The sequence below is a fragment of the Lepidochelys olivacea genome (genome assembly GCF_965140295.1).
Source record: "Lepidochelys olivacea isolate rLepOli2 genome assembly, chromosome: 19".
NCBI lineage: Eukaryota > Metazoa > Chordata > Testudines > Cheloniidae > Lepidochelys > Lepidochelys olivacea.
Window position 1 is genome coordinate 3,317,628 of NC_140429.1, and position 19,638 is coordinate 3,337,265.

The window sequence follows — 19,638 nt, forward strand, 5'->3', positions numbered from 1 at the left end:
GCAAGAACATGCTCTGAAAAGGAGACCTTGAAAATGTCAGGGGCAGGAAGGCCAAGAGCAGCCGCACTCGACACTAATGCAGCCCTGAGTCACTGGAGATGAGTTTGTAACTAGAGAACAAAGCTGTCCGGAAAGGGACAGGGGGGAGGCTGCCTTGCCATTTATGCTGGAACGATTCCCTCCCCCTATCGTGAGGGAGCAGCTTCCACGTCAAGACTTCTCACCCAAAGAGCTTTTGACCCTCTTTCCAAAGGCTCTGAGGCTGCACCACTTGGGTAGGGACCAGCAGCATCAATCAGCTGGAGCAGGAGGTGCAATGTCCAGCTGGAGAAGACGCACCCACACTATCTCTGATCAACCTAGTGGACTAAAAGACGCAGGGCTGTGGAGGCATGAAGAACCGCCCGAGTATGTACCGAGGCTTGCAGATGGGATCCTATGCAGGGTGGTTAGCCCATCCCGGCACTTCCACCTTAGCCCCATCACAGCTAGCGTGGGTATGTCTACCTGCCCTGGAAATTACACTTCCAGCCTCCGGCTCAGACAGACCCTAAAGTAGCCAGTGTCAAGAGGCCACTACTGGAGATAGATGTTCATTGCTACACTAGAGCTTGTTTTGGGATTCATGCCTCCAACCCACCACATCCTGCTGAAACAGACTGAATCCAATTCAGGGCACATATCCGCCGCTGTCCCCCAGGTTGGGAGGGAACGGCAAGCGCAGAAGTAGGGAATTATTTGATGGGAAAGGGGTTCGTAGGCAGGATGTGTTTTCCAGCTAAGTCAAGGGATTAGATAAGACCATTAGAAACAACTGGACTGAGTGGTCTGCCCAACATCCACAGTGATTTCTTCTATTTCTTTTCTACTCTTCCAGGTCCTGCCTACAAATGCAAAGAAACGGCCAAAAGCACTTGTTGCCCCGCCTCCTCCTAATTAAGAAGAGGGAAGGCTCCCAAAGATGATTTCACATGCCAAGGAAAACCTGAGCTCTGAATCCTGGAGGGCAAAGGGTTTATGACGAACACCCTGACATGCTCAGTTACAAATAGCGCTGCTCGAACCCCACAGCTTCCTCAGCTGGAACAAACACTGGGTGGGCATTATGTTACAATCCTGAGAAAGGGGCAAGCTGCACTGTCAGATTATTTCATCTTCTCTTCGTACCAGGCCAGCCCTGGTTGCCTCGGCCTACCAGGGGTGACTAGCATGGCAGGGAGGGTGCCTTCCTTCAGGTCTTGCTCAAGGTCAAGCCACGCCCCTGGCGCTTTATTAAACACCGCTGACTCCTCAGCAGGTGGTAGAAAAGAGGGCTCTGCTCCTCTTCCACAGGCAATATCTTCCTAGCTTGCTGCGACTGAAATTCACTTCTCCAGCCACATAAGCCCTGCTTGTACTCGAGCGGCAGATCTGCAAGGCAAGCCCAGGGGTGAAATGAAGTGGGGCTGGTGATTCTGGGGAAGGGCGGCTCTTCCCTTTGTTAGTACAGTTAATGCACTGGGTACTTCATGGACAACTAAGTCAGCAGGACAAGCTCCCCGCCTTGAAGAGCTGATACACGGAGCTTCTCTGCCCCGCCGACATTCTGCATAGGAAAGTGGGATAGGGCGACTGCTCTGAACACGGATGGACTCCAGTTACCCTGGATGAAAAGCCACCTTTGGACATCTCCAGAGACCTAGTGCAGCAAGCTAGCAGGTCTCTGAAAGATCAGCTCGATTCTTCCATCCCAGCCCCGCAGGGAACAGCAGAGACCAGACTCATGTGTCACAGGGTCAAGAGGATGCACTGACCTTTAGTTCACACTCAGCTCAGGGTGGTACCAAGCCCGAACCGTTAACCAGCTGGCTGCCTGTGAAAAGACCGGGGAGGTCTGGGGCCAGGGTCTGAGTCCCAAAACCACCCCGAGCAACGCTCGCCCACCCCCCTCGTTGGCAGGCGGCCAAGCACTGGCCAGGGACGGTGGGACTGTGCTCCCCGCTAACACCTAGAAGCGGCCCTGCTCCGTATCGGCACGTGGGTGAAGCATCTTCCCTGGGGCTGTCGGTTCAGCACTGCTCACTCCACCAGCACAAGCACTGGCTGGCACTCGGCACACGGGCCCCAGCTGCTGGTGGCTGCCAGAGCTCATTCACCTCTCCCCCAGGCTGGGAGCTCAGTCAGGCGCCAAGCTGGCACCTGGGATTCCCCTGGAGAGCAGTCAGCAAGAGCCAGAGGCCCGGGGGCCGGAATGCTAGAACAATGTTGACAGTGGCAGCAGTGGGGGGGCAGGGAGAGGGCTGAATGCCATTGAACCAAACTGTAATGCTTTCGGTTGCTACTATTACCTCGATCCAGAGATGCTGCCACACACCCAGCACTCCTCGTTCGAGCCCCTGAAGAGGGGCCGAGATCTAGCAGGGCAGCGAGACCCCCGAGCAGCCCCATGTGCTGCATAGCAGTCACCCGGAGAATCCCACGGCCAGGGTACCAACCTTGGGGTTTATCCCCATGGGGCCGGGCACGGCCAGTCACTTGCTCAGAAATTCCACACAGATCCCCCGCAGGACTCAGCCCATTTCAGCACCGCCACCATCCAAGCAGTGACATTCGCAGGGAGCAGAGACAAGCCTGGCCTCTGTCTACATGCCTCAAGGATTCTGGGCAAGCCTGCTCTGGCTGGACAGCATGAAGGGTCCAGCCGAAGCGCACAGCCTCGGCTTCGTGCGGACGCCAACCCTCCCCCCAGGGCACCAGAGCGGGGATGCGCTCCCAACCAGAAAGGCAACTTACAGCCGTTATGGAAGGCTTCTTCCCATCCCCCGCTGGTGGGTGAGTGACATCTGCACCCAGGAAGATCACTGGCTGCTGAAAGACCGCCGAGCTGATTGGAGAGAGGAGACAGGGGAAAGGTTTGCCGCTATTCCAGTCAGAGTCACCGACTGCGCTGGGGTTACTCACATTCGCAGCCACTGAGCTATAGGGAGAGGGCAGACTGCGGTGAGGAAACCCCTCTCTGAATTAGTCTGAAAAGGTCTCAGCCACTGCCTTTTCCTGTGGTTTGCACTGATCTTTGCTCATGGCATTGCAACCTCTCTCTACCCTGGCTTGGGGCACCCGCCCCCCCAAAGTGTCACAAATCAGCCACATTTCTAAGCTGTTTGGGTTTAGATGCATCTTTGCACCAGATCCCGGGGTGAGCAAGGGCAAACTAACAAGAAATACCGTGACATGCCCAAACCAAACATTTAGGCCCCAATCTTGTAAACACTCAGGCATGTGGTTAGCTTGACACACTGGGTAAAGTTAAGCGTGTGTTTCACATGTATGAAGTCACATATCTGCTTAAGTCTTTGCGTAACTGGGGCCTTAGTCTGAGTCATTTATCTAAGTGACAGAGAAAAATACAGACTCAGGACCTGCCAGGAATAGGGATTCCTTTTCAGAACAGAAGGGGAGGGATAGCTCAGTGGTTTGAGCATTGGCCTGCTAAACCCAGGGTTGTGAGTTCAATCCTTGAGGGGGCCATTTAGGGATCTGGGGCAAAAATTGGGGATTGGTCCTGCTTTGAGCAGGGGGTTGGACTAGATGACCTCCTGAGGTCCCTTCCAACCCTGATAGTCTATGATTCTATGAACAGATCCTGTACTAACTTTCTTCACCAGCTGCACAAGCTGCCTATATTGCAGAGTGGGAATTCTTTATTCACATAGAACATGGCTTCAAAGTTCTCTCCTTTTGACTCTTAGGAGATTAGACTGGTGGCCACAGCCTAGCTAGTGGCATATGCAGCAGCACATAGCTCAGGTGTCTCGCAGGGGAGGACTGGTGGCAGAGCATTCTCAGGGAGGGGCTTTTCGCTTTGCAATTCATTTCCTTGCCTCAATTTGGAGCCTAGATTCAGTGACCTTCAGGATACTTTGCAAGACTTCTATTTTTCCCTGGGGGATAGGAAGGGAGGAGTTCGTTCTGGGGTGGGAAAGGTTTTTTTTGAGGCCTGATCTGTTCCAGTGCTTTTTTGACATGTTTCAATCAGTGCTGGTCACTTGCCTAGTGACTCTAGCAATGGGGGAGGGGGCGTGTCCATGGCCATTTCTGCAGTTGACTCAGTTTCCAGGTTCATATACAAGGCAGCACCTGGGCTATATTTCATTCCTGCCCCTCTCCCCCCCCGCATCCCAGAGACAGACAGGGGATTTTAACAGCCACTTGCCAAGCTCTCCTACTGGTAAGGCCAGACAGAGAGAGGCTGGCACAGCAGGCTCTGCTGGGGACCCTGGTTTGGTCCCTTGATCCCAGCCCCACAGGAGCAGAGCAGAAGCGGCGTGCTGGGAAACACGAGGGAGGAAAGCCCTGCATTACTCTCCAGCAGCAGCTCCCCTCCTGACCTCTTCACCAGGGCAGAAAGGCCTAAGAGGGAAAGAGCCCACAGGGATAAAGGGGAGGGGAAGATGTGCAAGGCATGGGGGGCAAGCCCATCCCACTGTCGCTGGAGCCCAAGGCGGGCAGGGGACTCGTACATACCGCTGGTGAGGCACGAGGATGTTGTTGATCCCACCCAGCTTGACGTTGATTTTGAGGCAGAGGTTGGACAGGGTTTGCGGGGAGGTTTTCACCACGTTCTTGACCTGAACGCACTGCGTGGCCATCCCCAGGAGCGTGTCTCCGACACGCTTCACCTCCGCTGCCAGCAGAGAGGTAGAGTGTTAATACAGCAGCCGCCGCGTACACCGCAGCTCGGAAAGAAGGCACCTAAAGTACGTGCATTTACAGGGAGAGCTGGGGCCCCGAGTCAGGACTCCTGGGATCTACTCCCAGCTCAAACAGAGAGACCTCGGGCAAGTCACTTCACTGCACCTCAGGGCGCCCATCTGCGGAGCAGGGATAATTCTTCCCCACCACAGCGTTAAACTGAGAGATTTAATGCCTGTACAGCACCAACGCTCACAGACCCTTCAAGCCTTATGGCCACAGGCTCTACGTGGCAGGCTTTGCATGCAGAGGCAGATCATGAGTGGGAAGACGGGACACAGATTAAAGGCTGTTCTAGGAGCAGCTCTCTTTACCCGTGTTCCCAGGCGGCTCTTAACAATCCTAGACGCTTTTCACCATTTCTATTGCTCCCTTTTGCATTTCATCTCCATCTGCAGGTCAGCTGTTGCTGCACTCCTGAATCCCATGCTTATTCATAGAGTCTAAGGCCAAAAGGGCCCATTAAGAACCACCTGTCTGACCTCCTGCATGGCAGAGGCCAGAGATCCCCACCCAGCAATTTCTGCATTGAGCCCATAACTTCTAGTGGAGCTACTGCACCTCTTTTAGAAAGACATTAATTTGGGATGTAAAGACGTCAAATGAGGGAGAATCCACATGCTCCTAAGTCAGTCATCCCAATGGCTAACACGCAGTCACGGCTGGGATACAAATGCTGCTGAGGGGATGTCCCAATCCCACAAGAAGCTGCTTTCATCGGAATCCTTCTCTTTTTAGCATGAAACATTTCTAACCAACATTGGCATGGATCTCCCCTCATCCTGGCTCCAGAGCACGAGATGGGAATCAGCAGCTTGCAAGATCAGTTCTCAAATCGGGAGCGGATGGTTTCTGGGCGGAGCAGCTGACACAAGAGACTAAAGAATTTCTATGACAGCCCTCCCCACATGGATGTACCATACACAGGTGTTTTCCCTGGCAAGATGACGATGATGAGCTGGAGCCCGGAGTAGGTATTTTTAAGGTGTCGGAACATTGGCTCCACGCTGTCCGCACCCTGTGCATATTTGCAGAAACATGGCTGGCCTTGGATCGGCATCCCTGCATCCTTCGAAATCTTGCGCAGCTGGTCTGTGAAGTTCCTGTGCCAAGAGGGAAAGGAGAAGTCAGTCCCTATGCACATGTGGTTTCTCCTAAACACGGAGCACAGAGCTGCTAGCAGCTGGCGTGTGCAGCATGGAACGGGAAAGGCGCCCATTCCATTCCCACTACTTAGCGGGATACTGTGACACTGCAGCCTGACCGATCCCAAGAGGAATGGAGAAAGGGAGTCACTCCCCAGCCCTCAATCAACATGCCTTGTGACCAAGCACAGAATGACTGACACGTGTAACAGCTGAGCAGATCCAGTTTGGCAAAGATCTTGCCCATGCTGTGAGGAATTTATTTTGACGGGTGAAGTTACAAGCAACTTTTATTCATATAACAGGAAAGTGAGGGTGAGCAGATTTGCCTTACAGGCTGGTGGGTTTCCATAGTTTTGGGAGCACTGATGTGACTCATTCATGTGTTGCCAAACTCGGGAGAAGTTAGCGTTCTGCATGTGATCAGCTCATCCAGTGGCTTTAGGCATCTTCCGTTTGAAGCAGACACACTCAAAAGCCTGGACTGGAAGCTCAGGATGGCTACTCTCAACCTGCTCTTTAGAGAGGTCACAAAAGACAGAACTTCCCTTCGACTAGCTGCAACTCAAGTAGCCAAGTGTCCCCAATAAACCTATTCAGAAATACCCCAATTGTCCCACCCAGTAGCCGTGTCTCATCTATGACTAAACAGTGCAAGGAGTTTAAGTGCAAGTGAGGCCAGAGGCAAATACACAGGGGGGATGGGAGCAACACTACCCAGAAGAGGATTTGATTCATCTGTGGGTTTGCTGAGAGTTTAAGATCCAAAGTCAGGGGTAACATTGCCAGACACCAAGCAGCCTCTCCCACGCCTCAGCTCCTCTCCGTTGTTTAACAGAGGACAAAACCCAGGTTCATCTATAAAAGCCTTTCCCAAGGACAAGATTTAAGTGGCTGTCAGTCAATGGATAGGCTGTTCGAGCCATCTGACTGCTCGGTAATACACCAGAGGTAGGGTACCATTGCCAGCGTAGCCATGCATGAGACACATGCTCCTCCAACCACCACCACCAAAGGGTTGAACGCCCTTAAGAGTAAGGAAAGTTCTCTGCCTTTTAAATTTAAGTTTGCTTCTCCCATTTGAAGAGAAAGCCAGAAGCAGCCACCTTAGCCTCTTACTCTGTAGGGCACAGAGCAGACAAACCATGTTTAGTGTTTATGCGTGGGTGGAGACAGCAGAGGGAGCTCCTGGGAACCAGAATCAGAGTCTGAGATGTGGGAGGGTGCAGATCTAATAAAGGAAACCAAGACTCTATATTAAATTCCAGCGTAAATCTGAAACGGGGGAAATAAACTCATGTTTGCCAGACAGAGGGTGACAAAAACGTCATACATTTCCGGGCCTCTGAGGGGGTGTCAGTGGAGAACAACATTACACTTAAAAGAGCTTCCAGCTCTTTACACAAAGCTGCCGTTTAAAAAAGCCAAGCAGATGTTTCAGTATGGGGCACTCAGATGCCAGACTCATCTCAGCCCCTGCTCTTCCCCCAGCCCCCACTGCAGGCTGCCCAATTCCTTACTTCAGCACCTCCTCTCGACACTGCTTCTGGGGGGCAAAGCAGGCGATAGCCCAGACTTTGATCTCGATCCCGTTGTAGAACTGCTTCCCCCGCATGTCCCACACACCCTGGTTGGGAGTGGCGATCGCTCGGTTCTGCAAGGCAAGCAATCGGACAGAGGTCACCCCCACAGAGTCCAACCTGCCTGGCAATTTCCTTGCTAAAAGCCCCTTTTTACATGGGAGATCAAACTGGGGAAGAGAGCAAGGTCATCTGGAGCGTAATGGAAGGTGCTCCCAGATCCCACAGCTGCGAGGGCCAGGAACATACCTGGATAAAATGATCCATGCAATCATGTTGCAACGATCGTTTCTCCACTCCCACCCCACTACATTCCTTGGATGCAGGACAACAATCTAACTGCAGAAATCCCTCAGACACCCCCCCCACCCCCCCTTCACAGGCTGTGGGGTTTAAATGTGCTGCTCAGAGGCTTGGTATTGCTACACAGAATCTTCCCTCTTCAGATGACTGGTTCTAACCCAACCTGGGCTGGTCATGATCCAGAGCTGTCCCATCTGACTGCTGAGTGGCCCCATGTGATATGGCTTTGGTGGTCTCAGTATTGGCTCCAGTGGCCCACATGAAATGGGTTTGGGAGACCCACTGGGCACAAAAATAAATGTCAGATTTGAATCAAGATCTGCAGAGGTGAAAGGCCAAAGAATCCACCCGCTGGGCCACCCAGCCCCACATGCCCCTCCATGCCACTGGGCTCTACCCAGCCCTGATTAAAGCAGCATTAATGCCCAGTTAGGGAAATACTCTATTCCAAAAGAAGTTAATAGAAAAGAAAACTGCAGACCCAATCTGCACCTCTTAAAAGTCCCCGTTGCAAGAAATTCTCTGTCCTCCCTTAAATAGGGGCCCTCTCTTTAGATGATATAGGCTGGGACTATCAAAGGGATTTATTATTTAACTCCCCAAGTCTCCTGTGGAAATCCCAGCCTTCAGGCACAAACTGAACATTTGAGTCTGTTCTGTTTTGGGCAGAGAACTGCAGGCTGTTGAACTTCCCAAGCCCCAGATTGCAACGTAATGACGTCGCCTTCGGTATGAAAACAGACAGGTGTCTGAGCGACAACACACTCCGGCTTACCCGGCCTCCATACTGCAAGATTGGTGCTGGAAGGACCCTCCCCGTCACTTCTGTCATGTCGTCCTTCACCTTTATCCCAAACTCCTGTATGTACGGATCCAGGTTGTAACTGGCATTCTTCATCTGGGGGAAAGATACCACTTCAGTTCCTTATGCTGCTCAGTAAATGGTGTGGTCTCCTTGGCCAACGTATGGGCAAAGCAGTGGTGGCATGAAACCCGAGCAGTAGCTCAGAGCTGGTTTGCAGCCTTGGGCAATGACCAAACTGACCCATTAAGAGTAGAATGGGCAAAGCAGATGCTGCTAGTCAGAGATGCCTGCACTGTGAGGTGCAGGAAGGTGACGACTTCCATCCGGATCTGGGACAGGCTGAAGGTAACAGGCACCATTCTAATTCTCTGTTGACATCGACATGGCAGGGATTTTAAAATTAAGGGCCAAACTCTGCTCTCAAAACTGCCCCCCCCCCCCCAGTGGAGCTAACTCTGGGTTTACACCAGTGCAGCTGAGACCAGAGTTTATTCCTAAGAATTAAAGCTTCACAGCAGAGATTCAGAGTGTCAAGAAACCCGTATTAAGTATACCAGTAGAAAAATCAAACATCTCTGGCTTCTGGAGCCCAGAAACCTATGTTAGAGTAACGTACTAACTACCAACCCCTCACCACCAGCCATCTGGGCAAAGAGGAGTCTCCAGTCTCCTAGTGCTCCCTGATTTTCCCCAAGAGCTTCCCCAGGCAGCTGCAGAGCATTAGGGCAGCCGGATGAGTGCCATGAGTAGCATGTCCCCTGAAGGGCTGGCGAGAAGTTTTCCTAGTGGTAGAAGGTCCTACTGGATCCCATTAATGATCCCTGCCCCATGGGTTCTCAGGGGTCAGGTTTATTTCTCTAGTCTTTGATTCTAGTTTTCGCTCTAGCTCTTTGGGTTGGGATTCCGCCAATAGCAAGGTTCCTGCACTGTGCACGTCAAGTTTGCATGGCCACAGAGGGAGCTGACTTTATTTGTGAGAGTTTTTATTTGTATATAAATACATAGGCTTATGAAAGGGGACTTCTAGTACCGTATGGCATTAGACTAATCAGATCATTATCCTCACTACGCTCTCCTGAATGGCTCATAGCACTCCCCAGTAACAGCAGAATGGCCGATTGCATGCGCCATACAAGCAAGTGAAGCATGACTTACTACAGCAGTTCTGTAGTAAGTGTGACATATACCATGTGACAGTCAGCTGCCATGCGGCTCAGAGTCCCGCATGGTTCTTGGGGAGGATGCTCCTCTTCCCCCCCCCCCAAAACCTCCTCCCAGAGGACAGGGACAAGTGCCACATACCAGTCGACTGATTTCCTCTTGTCTATCCGGGGCAGATCTCGCTGTTGCTTTTATCATGGTTGACGTCTGATTGTCCGTTAGCTTCTTGATGCACCGCTGGCCTGCCACAATGTTACATACCTACAGGGTAGGGCAGAGAGCGGGAGGCAGCAGCCAGAAGCATGTTAGAAGACCTACATGGTTAGCTGCCTTGAGCACCTGTAACCTACCCGTTCTATGTGGTGCTCTGGCCCCCTCTAGTGGTATCTGGGCCACAGACAGAAGTTGATGAGCCTGTCACAGCCCTATATGGAACAGAGCCACGGGTTCAATTCCTGCACCAGGAGACTTTGCTGGGAGGAGCTCTCTCAGTAACACTGCTCTGCTGAGGTACTCTGCAGTCCTTGCTTCCTGAAAGCAGCTCCCTTTAGACCCAATCGGGGGGCTCCCCTTAGCCTCAGCCCCTCCTGCTCTCTCCCTGCGGCGCACAGCGGTTTACTGTCCAGAGGGCTGTAATGCTCTGGTCTAATGTTGGTGGTTAGGCTTGGCATGCGGGTGCTGATGACACACAGGAGGTCAGACTAGATCTGGTGGTCTTCTCTGGCCACACACTCTAGGACATGGGCCAGGTTCTTTTGCTTCTTTGAGGTGCAAAACATTCACTCCCTGCTCACCGTGCATCTCTGCAAGCCAGCCAGTGCACCGAGGGGTTGGTACCTTCACTTCCAGGTTACCAGTTCAAGTCCAGCCCAGGTTGGACTAAGGGGGAAGGACGGCAGATTGATGAGCACATTGCAGTCTCCCCACCCCTCCCAAACAACAGTCACATGGAACTGGTCTCCCTGTGGGCAGCCTCAGCAGAGGCCAAGGAGCAAGGAGGCTGGGAGAAAACTTTAGGCCTTGGCAGCCCCGTTTAGTAGTGACTTCGAACTCACCTCCAAGGGCAGATATGTGTGCTTCTGTTCCTGGCCGACCTGCAGACATGGCAGGTGGGGGTATTTCAGCTGCAGGTTGTATTTCTGCTTGAAGTACTGAGCCACTGTACACTCCACTGTCTGGCCACTCTCCAGCTGCAGGGGGAACCTGGCAGATGAGGGGGATGCTCAGGATGCATCAACTTAAACAAGAAATCCTACACACTTCCCAAACCAGAGCACATACTCTTCTGCTTGGTGTGAGGGAACAGAGCAGCGTCCAAAGCACCTGCGCATGCAGGGCACACATACCCCAATTACAAATGAGGGAGAGAGAAAGCAAAGAGATGGCTGCACAGCAAGTCTGCACAGGAATATCCTGACCCTTGGGTTGCTCTGAGGTCCACAGATCAAGCACTGATTTCACAAGCTAATCAGGGAAATCATTTTCTTACAGAACACACTGCACATAATATTGCTGGGTACACAAATTGATGGCTACAGGGATTTATATTCGCTCGGTTGCCCTCTGCAGCAGCACAGCTGGGCTCAAGAGGAAAGTCACCAATTTATCCCTTCTTGCAACAGGACAGTGGCTCTTGAAGTGCTAAAGGGGTATGGGGAGGTGTGACACTTCAGAACCAGCGGAGAATTAACTCGTGCTGCTAAGCTGCACAGAATTAAATGATGCTGCCTGACCAATGGCAGGAATCCAGGACACACAAACTCCACCTGCACCAGTCGTTTCCCAACTCCATAAAGAGCTTCTGGAGAACCCGGAGACACCCCGACATTCTTAATGGGGTCATAATTAGAAAGCCAAACAAGCTACAAATGCCCCTGAGGAGACATCACATTATTTCACTACTGACTGTGCCCAAGACTTCCTTGGTCAAAATTTCAAATGAAAGTCCCTGGAAGGGGTTTTGGAATTAAGGATACTAAAGGAACAGGGGGAGGCAGATGGGAGCACTCAGTGCTGGGGAAGTAAAGCACTCTGAATTGCACTCTACAGCGGGTGCAGAAGGAACGCATGCAGCAATGCTTGGCCCAGGAGGCAAGTGTCCAGAAAGGGATTCCCTGAGCTAAAAGGGAGGCACAGGAGAGATCTGCTGGGGAACAAACTCCAACCCCTCCAAGGAGCCACTGCCTGCACTTGGATCTGTTCTTCCCACATATTTACCTGGGATGTTTCCAATTTACTGGTGAGCCCAACAAGTTTCAGAAACAGCCCCATGGCATCAGAACTATAACAAGGGCTGGCCCAAAAATGCTAATTATTTTTCAGAGGCAATCGTGAAATTTAAGTGTTTTTCCCACCAATGTTTCCAATGTTTTTTAAGTTTTGGTTTTCAAACATCATTCCGGTGAACAGATTTCAGTTTTCGAAAACCACAAAGATCTACCCAAATAAATCAGTTTATATTTTCATCACAAAATGTTTAAACAAAAATATTTTGAGCAGCTCTAGCTACAGTGCAGGGGACACCCTGGAGAAAGTGGCAACCAAAAGGCTGGTACAATTCCCATTTAACACATCACACACAGAGACCTGGACCAGCCACAGCTCATTCACTGCCAATTCCCAATCCACAGCTCCCACATCCGAGGATCTGTAGCAATCCTGGACTTCTGCAAGTGTCTCCTGGTGCATTTCACAGGTTACCGGGGAGTCCTAGAAAGGCTCTTTGAGGAAGGAACTGTCTCTACTTGTGTGCAACTCCCTCGCATGCTTATGGGCACACACAAATAATTTAAGGGATTAATTTACCTCCTGATTAAACCTTCTGTTCTCCAGTGTCTATTTTTGACCAAGTACAAAGCCGAATTCAAAGAGATGCAAACTGGGCAGGTTGACAGCGAGTTAACTCATGCAGTCTGCTGCATGCCTCCTAACATCATAAGAACCTCCTCTCAGCTCCCACTCCTCCTCTGCATCCTGCTCCTGTCATTTATAGCACACTACATGCAGCCATGTAAGTCCCTCTGTGCAGCACATCTGCAGAGAACTGAACACCAGAGCTCCCTTTACCGTCACATGCTATAGAGTTTGCCTTTTGTATCTCACTAATGCTACCAGCAGCTGCTAAATAACTAAGAGAATGGCTCAGATTTTTCCAAGGGCATTCCCCCCCGCCTTACGTCTGGTGACTGGCTGGTCGCCTGGTAACATTACACACTCGGTATTTCCTCTTCATCTGCCCACAGTGGGTCACCTCTACTTTCAAACCTAATGCAAGAGAGAGAGACAGCAAATCTCTGATCAATGTCAGGAACTCCACCAAGCATTTCACTGACCAGCTTCCTGTCTACTCCACATGTGCTTTAATTAAATCGTTAACCCTTTGGAGACTTGGCCTATCTACAAACATGCCCTCTGAAGTACATGTTTGTCTGCCAATGAGGAAGATGCCAGGGTGCTAAGGGTTAAAGAGTGCATCTGCAAAACCCTCATCAATCCTCCCTGTTTTACAGATGGCGGGGGAAGGGTTAAAGTGAATTCCCCAAGTTTGCAAGGCGATTGAGGCAGAGCTGGGATTAGAACCCAGGTCTCCCATGTTCCAGGTCAGAGTCTTCACCATAAGGCTATAGTAGGCAGAAAGTTGCTCTGTACCCTGGGATCTCAACACCCTCCCATCCACCCACAGGACATGAGACACTGCACACGCCCTTGCCGCCAGAGTGCCCCATCTCTTTACCTTTGATCTCCTTGGTGAAGCGCACCCTCTGCGAGTCCGTCAGGGGCTTTGGCTGCTCGTCGATGTTCCGGATATCCAGCACTTCGCACATGAACTCAATCACGGGCTGGGCTTTGTAGAAGGCGGTCGCCGACACTGCAGGGAAGGAGAGTGCGAGACGTGGAGATCTTTCCCTCTCTCTTTCAAGAGTACTAGGCACTCCCTGAGAGCAGGCGACATCTTGGGCCCTGCCCTAAGTCAACACTGAGTCATCACAACCTAGCACACGTTTTCCCCATGCTGCTGTGGTCAGTCTAGTGTCTATCATCCCAAGCAAATGGGCTTCCAGAGATGCCCCGGGGAGACAATTTGACAGCCTAACAAATCTTCTAGTGACCTACCTGAGAGTAGGACCAGACTCTCCACCTCCTTGCGCCACCCTACCCAGCCCTGCATCCACTGGACAAAACACGGAGTTGTGGAGACACATCACTTCTAATGAGAAGGGCAGCGCCAGTCAGGAGTGGGGCCCCACTGTGCTAGGCAGTGTCTGAACACCCACAAACCCACCCCTTGTCCCAAAGGGACAGTCAAAAGATTTGGCCTCTTCTAGTGCAGATCCTCGGCACTGGCTGCAGTACGAAGCGAAGCGTCAGACAGAAGCTGCATTTAGCATCCTCCTGGCCCTCACCTAGCTGTGCCCCTATTGAAGTCTCCTGGGAAGCGCCCACCAACTCAACGGGTTCAGTTAGGCCCGCACTGAGCCCTTCTGAAATGCCCACCCTCACCGCACAGTCCTTCCCACTGTAATCAGCAGATATTATGACACCCCTGTAACTAGTGCCTTGGGATACACGTCTCCGCCAGAGCCTCAGAGCCTGCAGACCTGGGTTTGCACTACAGCCCTAAAACCCGCTGTGCGGACGTTGCAGCTCAGCTTGGAGCTCAGGCTCTGAACCCCACCCGGCACCCCGGCTTCACAGCCCGAGCCACAACGTCCGCGTGGCTGATTTCAGCGCCACAGTGCAAGCCCCAGGAGCCTGTGGACCCAGGCTCTGAGACTCATTGCCGCTCCCTGCATAGATGCACCCTAAAAATGAATCCCACTTTGGCAGGCGAGCAGTGCCGACGTGCCTGAGTGGGACACATGGGAGGGGGAAGGGTGTACGTTAGCAGGTGAAGCTGGAGTCTGCCAGCACTGAAGGTGACTTACCGTCAATGTTGAGCATCATCTTCCACATGGCAGGCCTGACCGACTGGTGGAACCCAAACCAAACCTCCCTGCCTCCTCCTAGAGGGTGGTAGTAACCTTCAGGAGGGGAGAAAAAGGAACGGCCCACAGGGGTGTACCTGCAAACCAGGGAAACAAGGCTCATGTTATTCAAAGCAATGTCAGCAACTGACTGTGCAGAAACAGGGACTGCAAGTCAGCCTGCATGCCCACGGCAATGGCTTAAAAACTCTAACTTAGCCACCTACATCCATGTGGGTGCACCAAACTGAAGTCCCATTACTTGTATCGTGGGAGTACCTAGGAGTCCCAGTTATGGGCCAGGACCCCACTGCGCTAGGCACTGTACCAAGAGAACAAAAAGAATGGTCCCTGCCCCAAATTGATTATGATCTACCTAAGCCACCAAGATTGGGGGCGCTCAGCCCCTCAGAAGACAAGTCAAGCCTGAAGTTAGGTGGCTAAATTCAGACCGCTGAGAAAAGCTAGGCTTTGGACATTCAAGTTTGGAAATTCCAGCCTCCCCAAACATCTCTGCCTCCTCACAGGGCTACGGCGAGGGCTAGCTAATGGATGTGCCGTGCCTAGAGAATGAGCACTGCGATGCTGACCCTTAGCATCTGCCCCCATCACTCAGCAGGGGGAAAGCACAAGGATGCAAAGCAGTAGACAGTTCTCTTTGAAACGTACCCACCAGACTCCTCAATCCCTCGCGTGCAAGGGCTGTCCTTGCAGCACTGAAGGCAGAGTGACGGCACAGGCCACCAACCCACATGCAAACCCCAGCAACCATAGAATCATAGAATATCAGGGTTGGAAGGGACCCCAGAAGGTCATCTAGTCCAACCCCCTGCTCGAAGCAGGACCAATTCCCAGTTAAATCATCCCACACCACAGTGAGACTGAAGGATCCCAGCCCACAGGAGACCAGGCTGTGCCCGGGCAGAGAACAGGAGAGACCGAGGTGCACCGGTGCCCAGGGAATTGCATTCATCGCTACCACACACACGCGCCATTCGCTCGTTTTGCAAGGCAGCAGATGTGTAACTGTTACCCGTGACCTGCCCTGGGAGATCTCAGCTCCTCTTGGCAACACTCCCAATGTCTCTCCAGCACACGCAGTTCCACTCCGATGAATGCTCGATTACGCCAGCTTTCCTCCGGACTCTGCTGCTCCTGCCCCGGACACATCACCCCATCCCAAGCGCCCAGGGGAGCAGATTACCTCATTGAGGCCAGATGTCTCATGGCAACATCTAGTGCCTGGACAGATTCCAGTGGGACGGGGATCTGCCCGCTCACCAGGGCCTCGTGGAGCATCCGCCAGCTCACAATCGCCATCCACTTGATGGAGACCTTAAATATCCTGTCTTTGCCTTCCCCTGGGATCGTTACCTCAAAGTCAACCTGAGGCAGGAGGGGAAGAGAGAGACATCATTAGAACACTGCTAGCCAGACTGCAGCAACATCTTCCCCTTCCAGCTGCATCACCTCTTTCCACCCACACCTCTTCCCCTTCAGGGCATGGAACTTTCTACCTTGCAGCACGGTCCAGCAGACACAGCAGGGACCCCGAGTCCTGGGTCCACATTCCAGCTCTAGCACTGACCGGATGCATGACCTTGGGCAGTTGCTCTTGGCCTCCAATTTCCCCTCCCAGCCTTTGCGGGTAATCTGTTTAGACTATAAGCTCTACAGGGCAGGGATCACCTCCTGTACACAGCCTGATACAGCAGGACCCTGACGTGGCTGGTACCTCTAGCCACTAGTCTAGGCAATCTCTAGGAAGCACACTTGGTTGACACTGCTAGGTAGTAACATAACACAAACCACCACCTCTGTGTCTTAGTCTCCTCATCAGCAAAATGACACAATGACACTTCCCCTGTATCATGAGCAGTCAGCCGCAAATATCTGCTCTGAGCTCACCCACTGGCCCCAGGAACTTAGAGCCCACCCATCCCCACATCTCTACCCATGGGCCGAACTTCTTGGCCACAGACTTGGGGAACAGGACCCCTCTCCCATCCCCAAGCTCCTTTTGTTTTGTTTTCTAGACCCAGAACCACGCCCCCATTCAATCCTTCTGCATACTGTGCTCCCAGGAAGCACTGAGCACCGCTGGCTGGGCCACCCCCAGGAGGTTCTGCTCCCCGCTCTCACCCGTTCGTTTCCGATTGGCAGGGCAGTGACGGTGTAGATATTCTTTTTCCCGTCATACACCGGCTTCCGATCTCCAAAGATCTGAGGTTTGAAGTGCTGCACCATGTATTCCACAACCTCCCTACAGAGAACAGGGTGGCAAGAGAAAGGAAGAAGAAAAGGAGAGAAAAGCAAAGCTAACTGGATCATTTATTTGGCTGGTTGACTCCCAGCTTAGCCTCTCGGGACAGAGCAGGTCATATAAAAATTACTGTAACCTGGGCCATCTCCAGATCGGATAGCAGGACCTCAGGCAGGTCAGAAACAATACAGACAACCCTTCAGCCCCCAGATGAATGGGTGTGCGCCTTGCCCGGTATCTTGAAAAATCAGTGATGGTGTAACAGGGTTACAAGGCACATGGGAATGTGCACCTGTGCACTCGGAGCGGGTGGCAGCCCCGGGGAGCGTGCCACAAGGGCAGGGGAGAACGACAAGTGTCTACACAGACACAAGCTGCCAAATGGCCTGGGAACAATAGCAGCATCTGCTCACTGGTCTCCCAAGTTCTGAATTAAATATGCTGCTGGGGTCGGGCGGAGTAGGGGAGCAAGAACTTACACTGGCCCAGGATCTGGGGCTTTCTATTTTTAAGTCTGCATCTGTTGCCAAAATATCCCAGCTGCTCCGAGAGACCGGGGACAGTATTACGGTCCAATATCTCCTGAGCCATCAGGGCCAGGAACAAATGCTGAGCAGCACAGGAAAGCTGGGACTGTACAGGTCTGCGTGTCAGCTTGTGGGTCAGCCATCTGCGTAGCTAGAAGAATGCCCACATCACTCGGCTCAGGAAGGCTTGGGGCACATTGGACTGAGAGTGTACTAGCTCCATCCAAGAAGAAATACAGCTGTAGCTGGTATGTTCTCAGTGTCTAGAGCGAGCATGGATGCCATTAGACAGCCGTGCTAGTAGAATTCACTTTGCTGCCCCGGGCGGGCGCAGCACCACTCCGGAACAAAGCAATCCATGTGTCACAAGCCACACTGCAATTAGAGGGGAGTAAAACAATCACGGTGCAATCTGGAGCGCTTTGCATCTTGTTGCACATTCAAACCTGACCCTGTTTTCACACTGAATGGGACAGTGTTTGAAAAATTGGTTCTGCTGGGGAAAGGCGACGTTTCATGTTCTCACAGCCAGATCACATTATCCACTGAACTTCACAAAGGTGGCAAAAAGCTACAGGAGATTTTGCAAAGAGGTCCCAGAAGTTTCACGTGGTCTTGGGCACAAGCAGGAACAGCAGAAACTTCTCCACATTCTGTTCTACATCCCAGCGTGGGGAGGGAACAGAGATCACAGAAGCTTCATTCTGGTGCATCCCTGCACCACACACCTCCCGGAAAGGGAACAGCGTTCACGACCGCTGCTTCTGTACAAAGAAACTGAGTCAGGAAAGAGTTCTGAATCCTTTAATACTTGCCTTACCTGTTGACTCTGCGTGGACATTTATCGGGCTTGATATCCACTTCATAGTGATACACGTCAATCTTAGGAATGTCCACTTCAAAATAGTTGGCCAAGAGCTTGATAGGCTTCCCTACGGTTCCTATCCCAGGCCGACGTGGTGCTTGAAATACCTGCTGCAAGGGTGGCAGGTAAGTGCCTGCAGCTAGGGAACAAGAGACATTTGGAAGGTCAGGAGATCTGGAGAGACCACAATAAATAAGCAGCCAGGAACTGTGAAGCTGGAATTCCACAGAGAGCTTTTGGGGACAAGAGCCAGAGAAGCAGCACTCAATAGAGCTTCTAGTTATCAGATGACATGTTTGTTTTTTCTAATGTGTTATTTCTCCTTTGTTTCAGTCTCGCTGCAGTCCTGATGTGGTGCGGAGATGCGATTGCAAATAATTTTTTACAGAAGTTTACTAGGTTACAGCGTTGCAAGAGGTGCTTACAACTTCAGAACTAGGATCAGAGCAGCTAGAGATGGAAGAGGCTTCACCTGTTCTCTGCAAGTGCCAAGCCCAGTCAATGTATCAGATTATAACACTGACTTCTTCCCTTCTGTGGTGCCTTTCACCCATGCATCTGGAGCAGCTTGCACACAGGAAAACCGCCCACACAGTAGGCAAATATCCCCATTTTGCGGATGGGGAAACTGAGGCACCAAGGGGTAGCAACTTGTCCAGGATCACACAAGATGGTGACAGAACTGAGGCTGGAATCCTGGCTCCCAGCCATGTGCCCTGATCACAAGTACACTTAAAACATGAACCGCTGCTCAGACGTACAGAGCGAGAACCCAGGGTAGCACTCAGTTAACTCGGGGGCGAGAGGACCGGTTGTGCCCAATGCCTATTTTAAAAAGAGCCTGAAAGCAGCCAGTAATTTTCCCAAGCTGCATACTGATCTTTTCCACGCTGCACAGAAGAACTCATCATTATACACAAGTAGCCAGCACTAGTAACAAAAAGCCCTCCTGGCACTACTTCTGGAAGATGGAACACTCTTCGGTGTTTGGAAGGTCAAGTGCAACCCTGCATTTCTGCCAAGAACCTTCTCTTTCCACAAGCCGCGGCACTGGCGACGAGCTGAGTGTTTGAGGCAGATGGGCATGTGGGATTACGGACATCTGACATTTAGATAAACTACAAAACTGGAAGGGCTGATACTTCACCACCCACCCCATCCTAATTCCCAGCGGGAAATTCTCCTGTTGGAATCTTTCCCTGAACCTCTCCGGTGATCCCATTCCATCAGATGGCACTCGCCGACACAGAAATGTAGAGAAGGCCAAACGCTGGCCTGCCTCTAGGGCATGTCT

At 51.9% G+C, this 19,638-nt stretch overlaps 1 protein-coding gene across 2 annotated transcripts in view; it reads right to left on the reverse strand.

Moving 5' to 3' along the window:
- LOC311510151 (protein argonaute-1) overlaps nucleotides 1-19,638 on the reverse strand; it is a 47,196-nt gene that overhangs the window by 10,776 nt on the left and 16,782 nt on the right. Inside the window, exons 2-14 of one of the 2 annotated variants that reach the window (XM_084609606.1) lie at nucleotides 18,300-18,483; nucleotides 16,832-16,952; nucleotides 15,894-16,075; nucleotides 14,651-14,787; nucleotides 13,459-13,593; nucleotides 12,902-12,989; nucleotides 10,781-10,928; nucleotides 9,867-9,986; nucleotides 8,535-8,657; nucleotides 7,397-7,530; nucleotides 5,650-5,834; nucleotides 4,504-4,663; nucleotides 2,773-2,863 (exon numbers count right to left, since the gene is read on the reverse strand). In XM_084609606.1, coding sequence (XP_084465732.1) covers nucleotides 2,773-2,863; nucleotides 4,504-4,663; nucleotides 5,650-5,834; nucleotides 7,397-7,530; nucleotides 8,535-8,657; nucleotides 9,867-9,986; nucleotides 10,781-10,928; nucleotides 12,902-12,989; nucleotides 13,459-13,593; nucleotides 14,651-14,787; nucleotides 15,894-16,075; nucleotides 16,832-16,952; nucleotides 18,300-18,483 — 1,808 coding nt within the window. Of the gene's footprint in view, nucleotides 1-2,772; nucleotides 2,864-4,503; nucleotides 4,664-5,649; nucleotides 5,835-7,396; nucleotides 7,531-8,534; nucleotides 8,658-9,866; nucleotides 9,987-10,780; nucleotides 10,929-12,901; nucleotides 12,990-13,458; nucleotides 13,594-14,650; nucleotides 14,788-15,893; nucleotides 16,076-16,831; nucleotides 16,953-18,294; nucleotides 18,484-19,638 lie in introns of those variants that run through there. The other variant, XM_084609607.1, reaches the window with a different exon arrangement.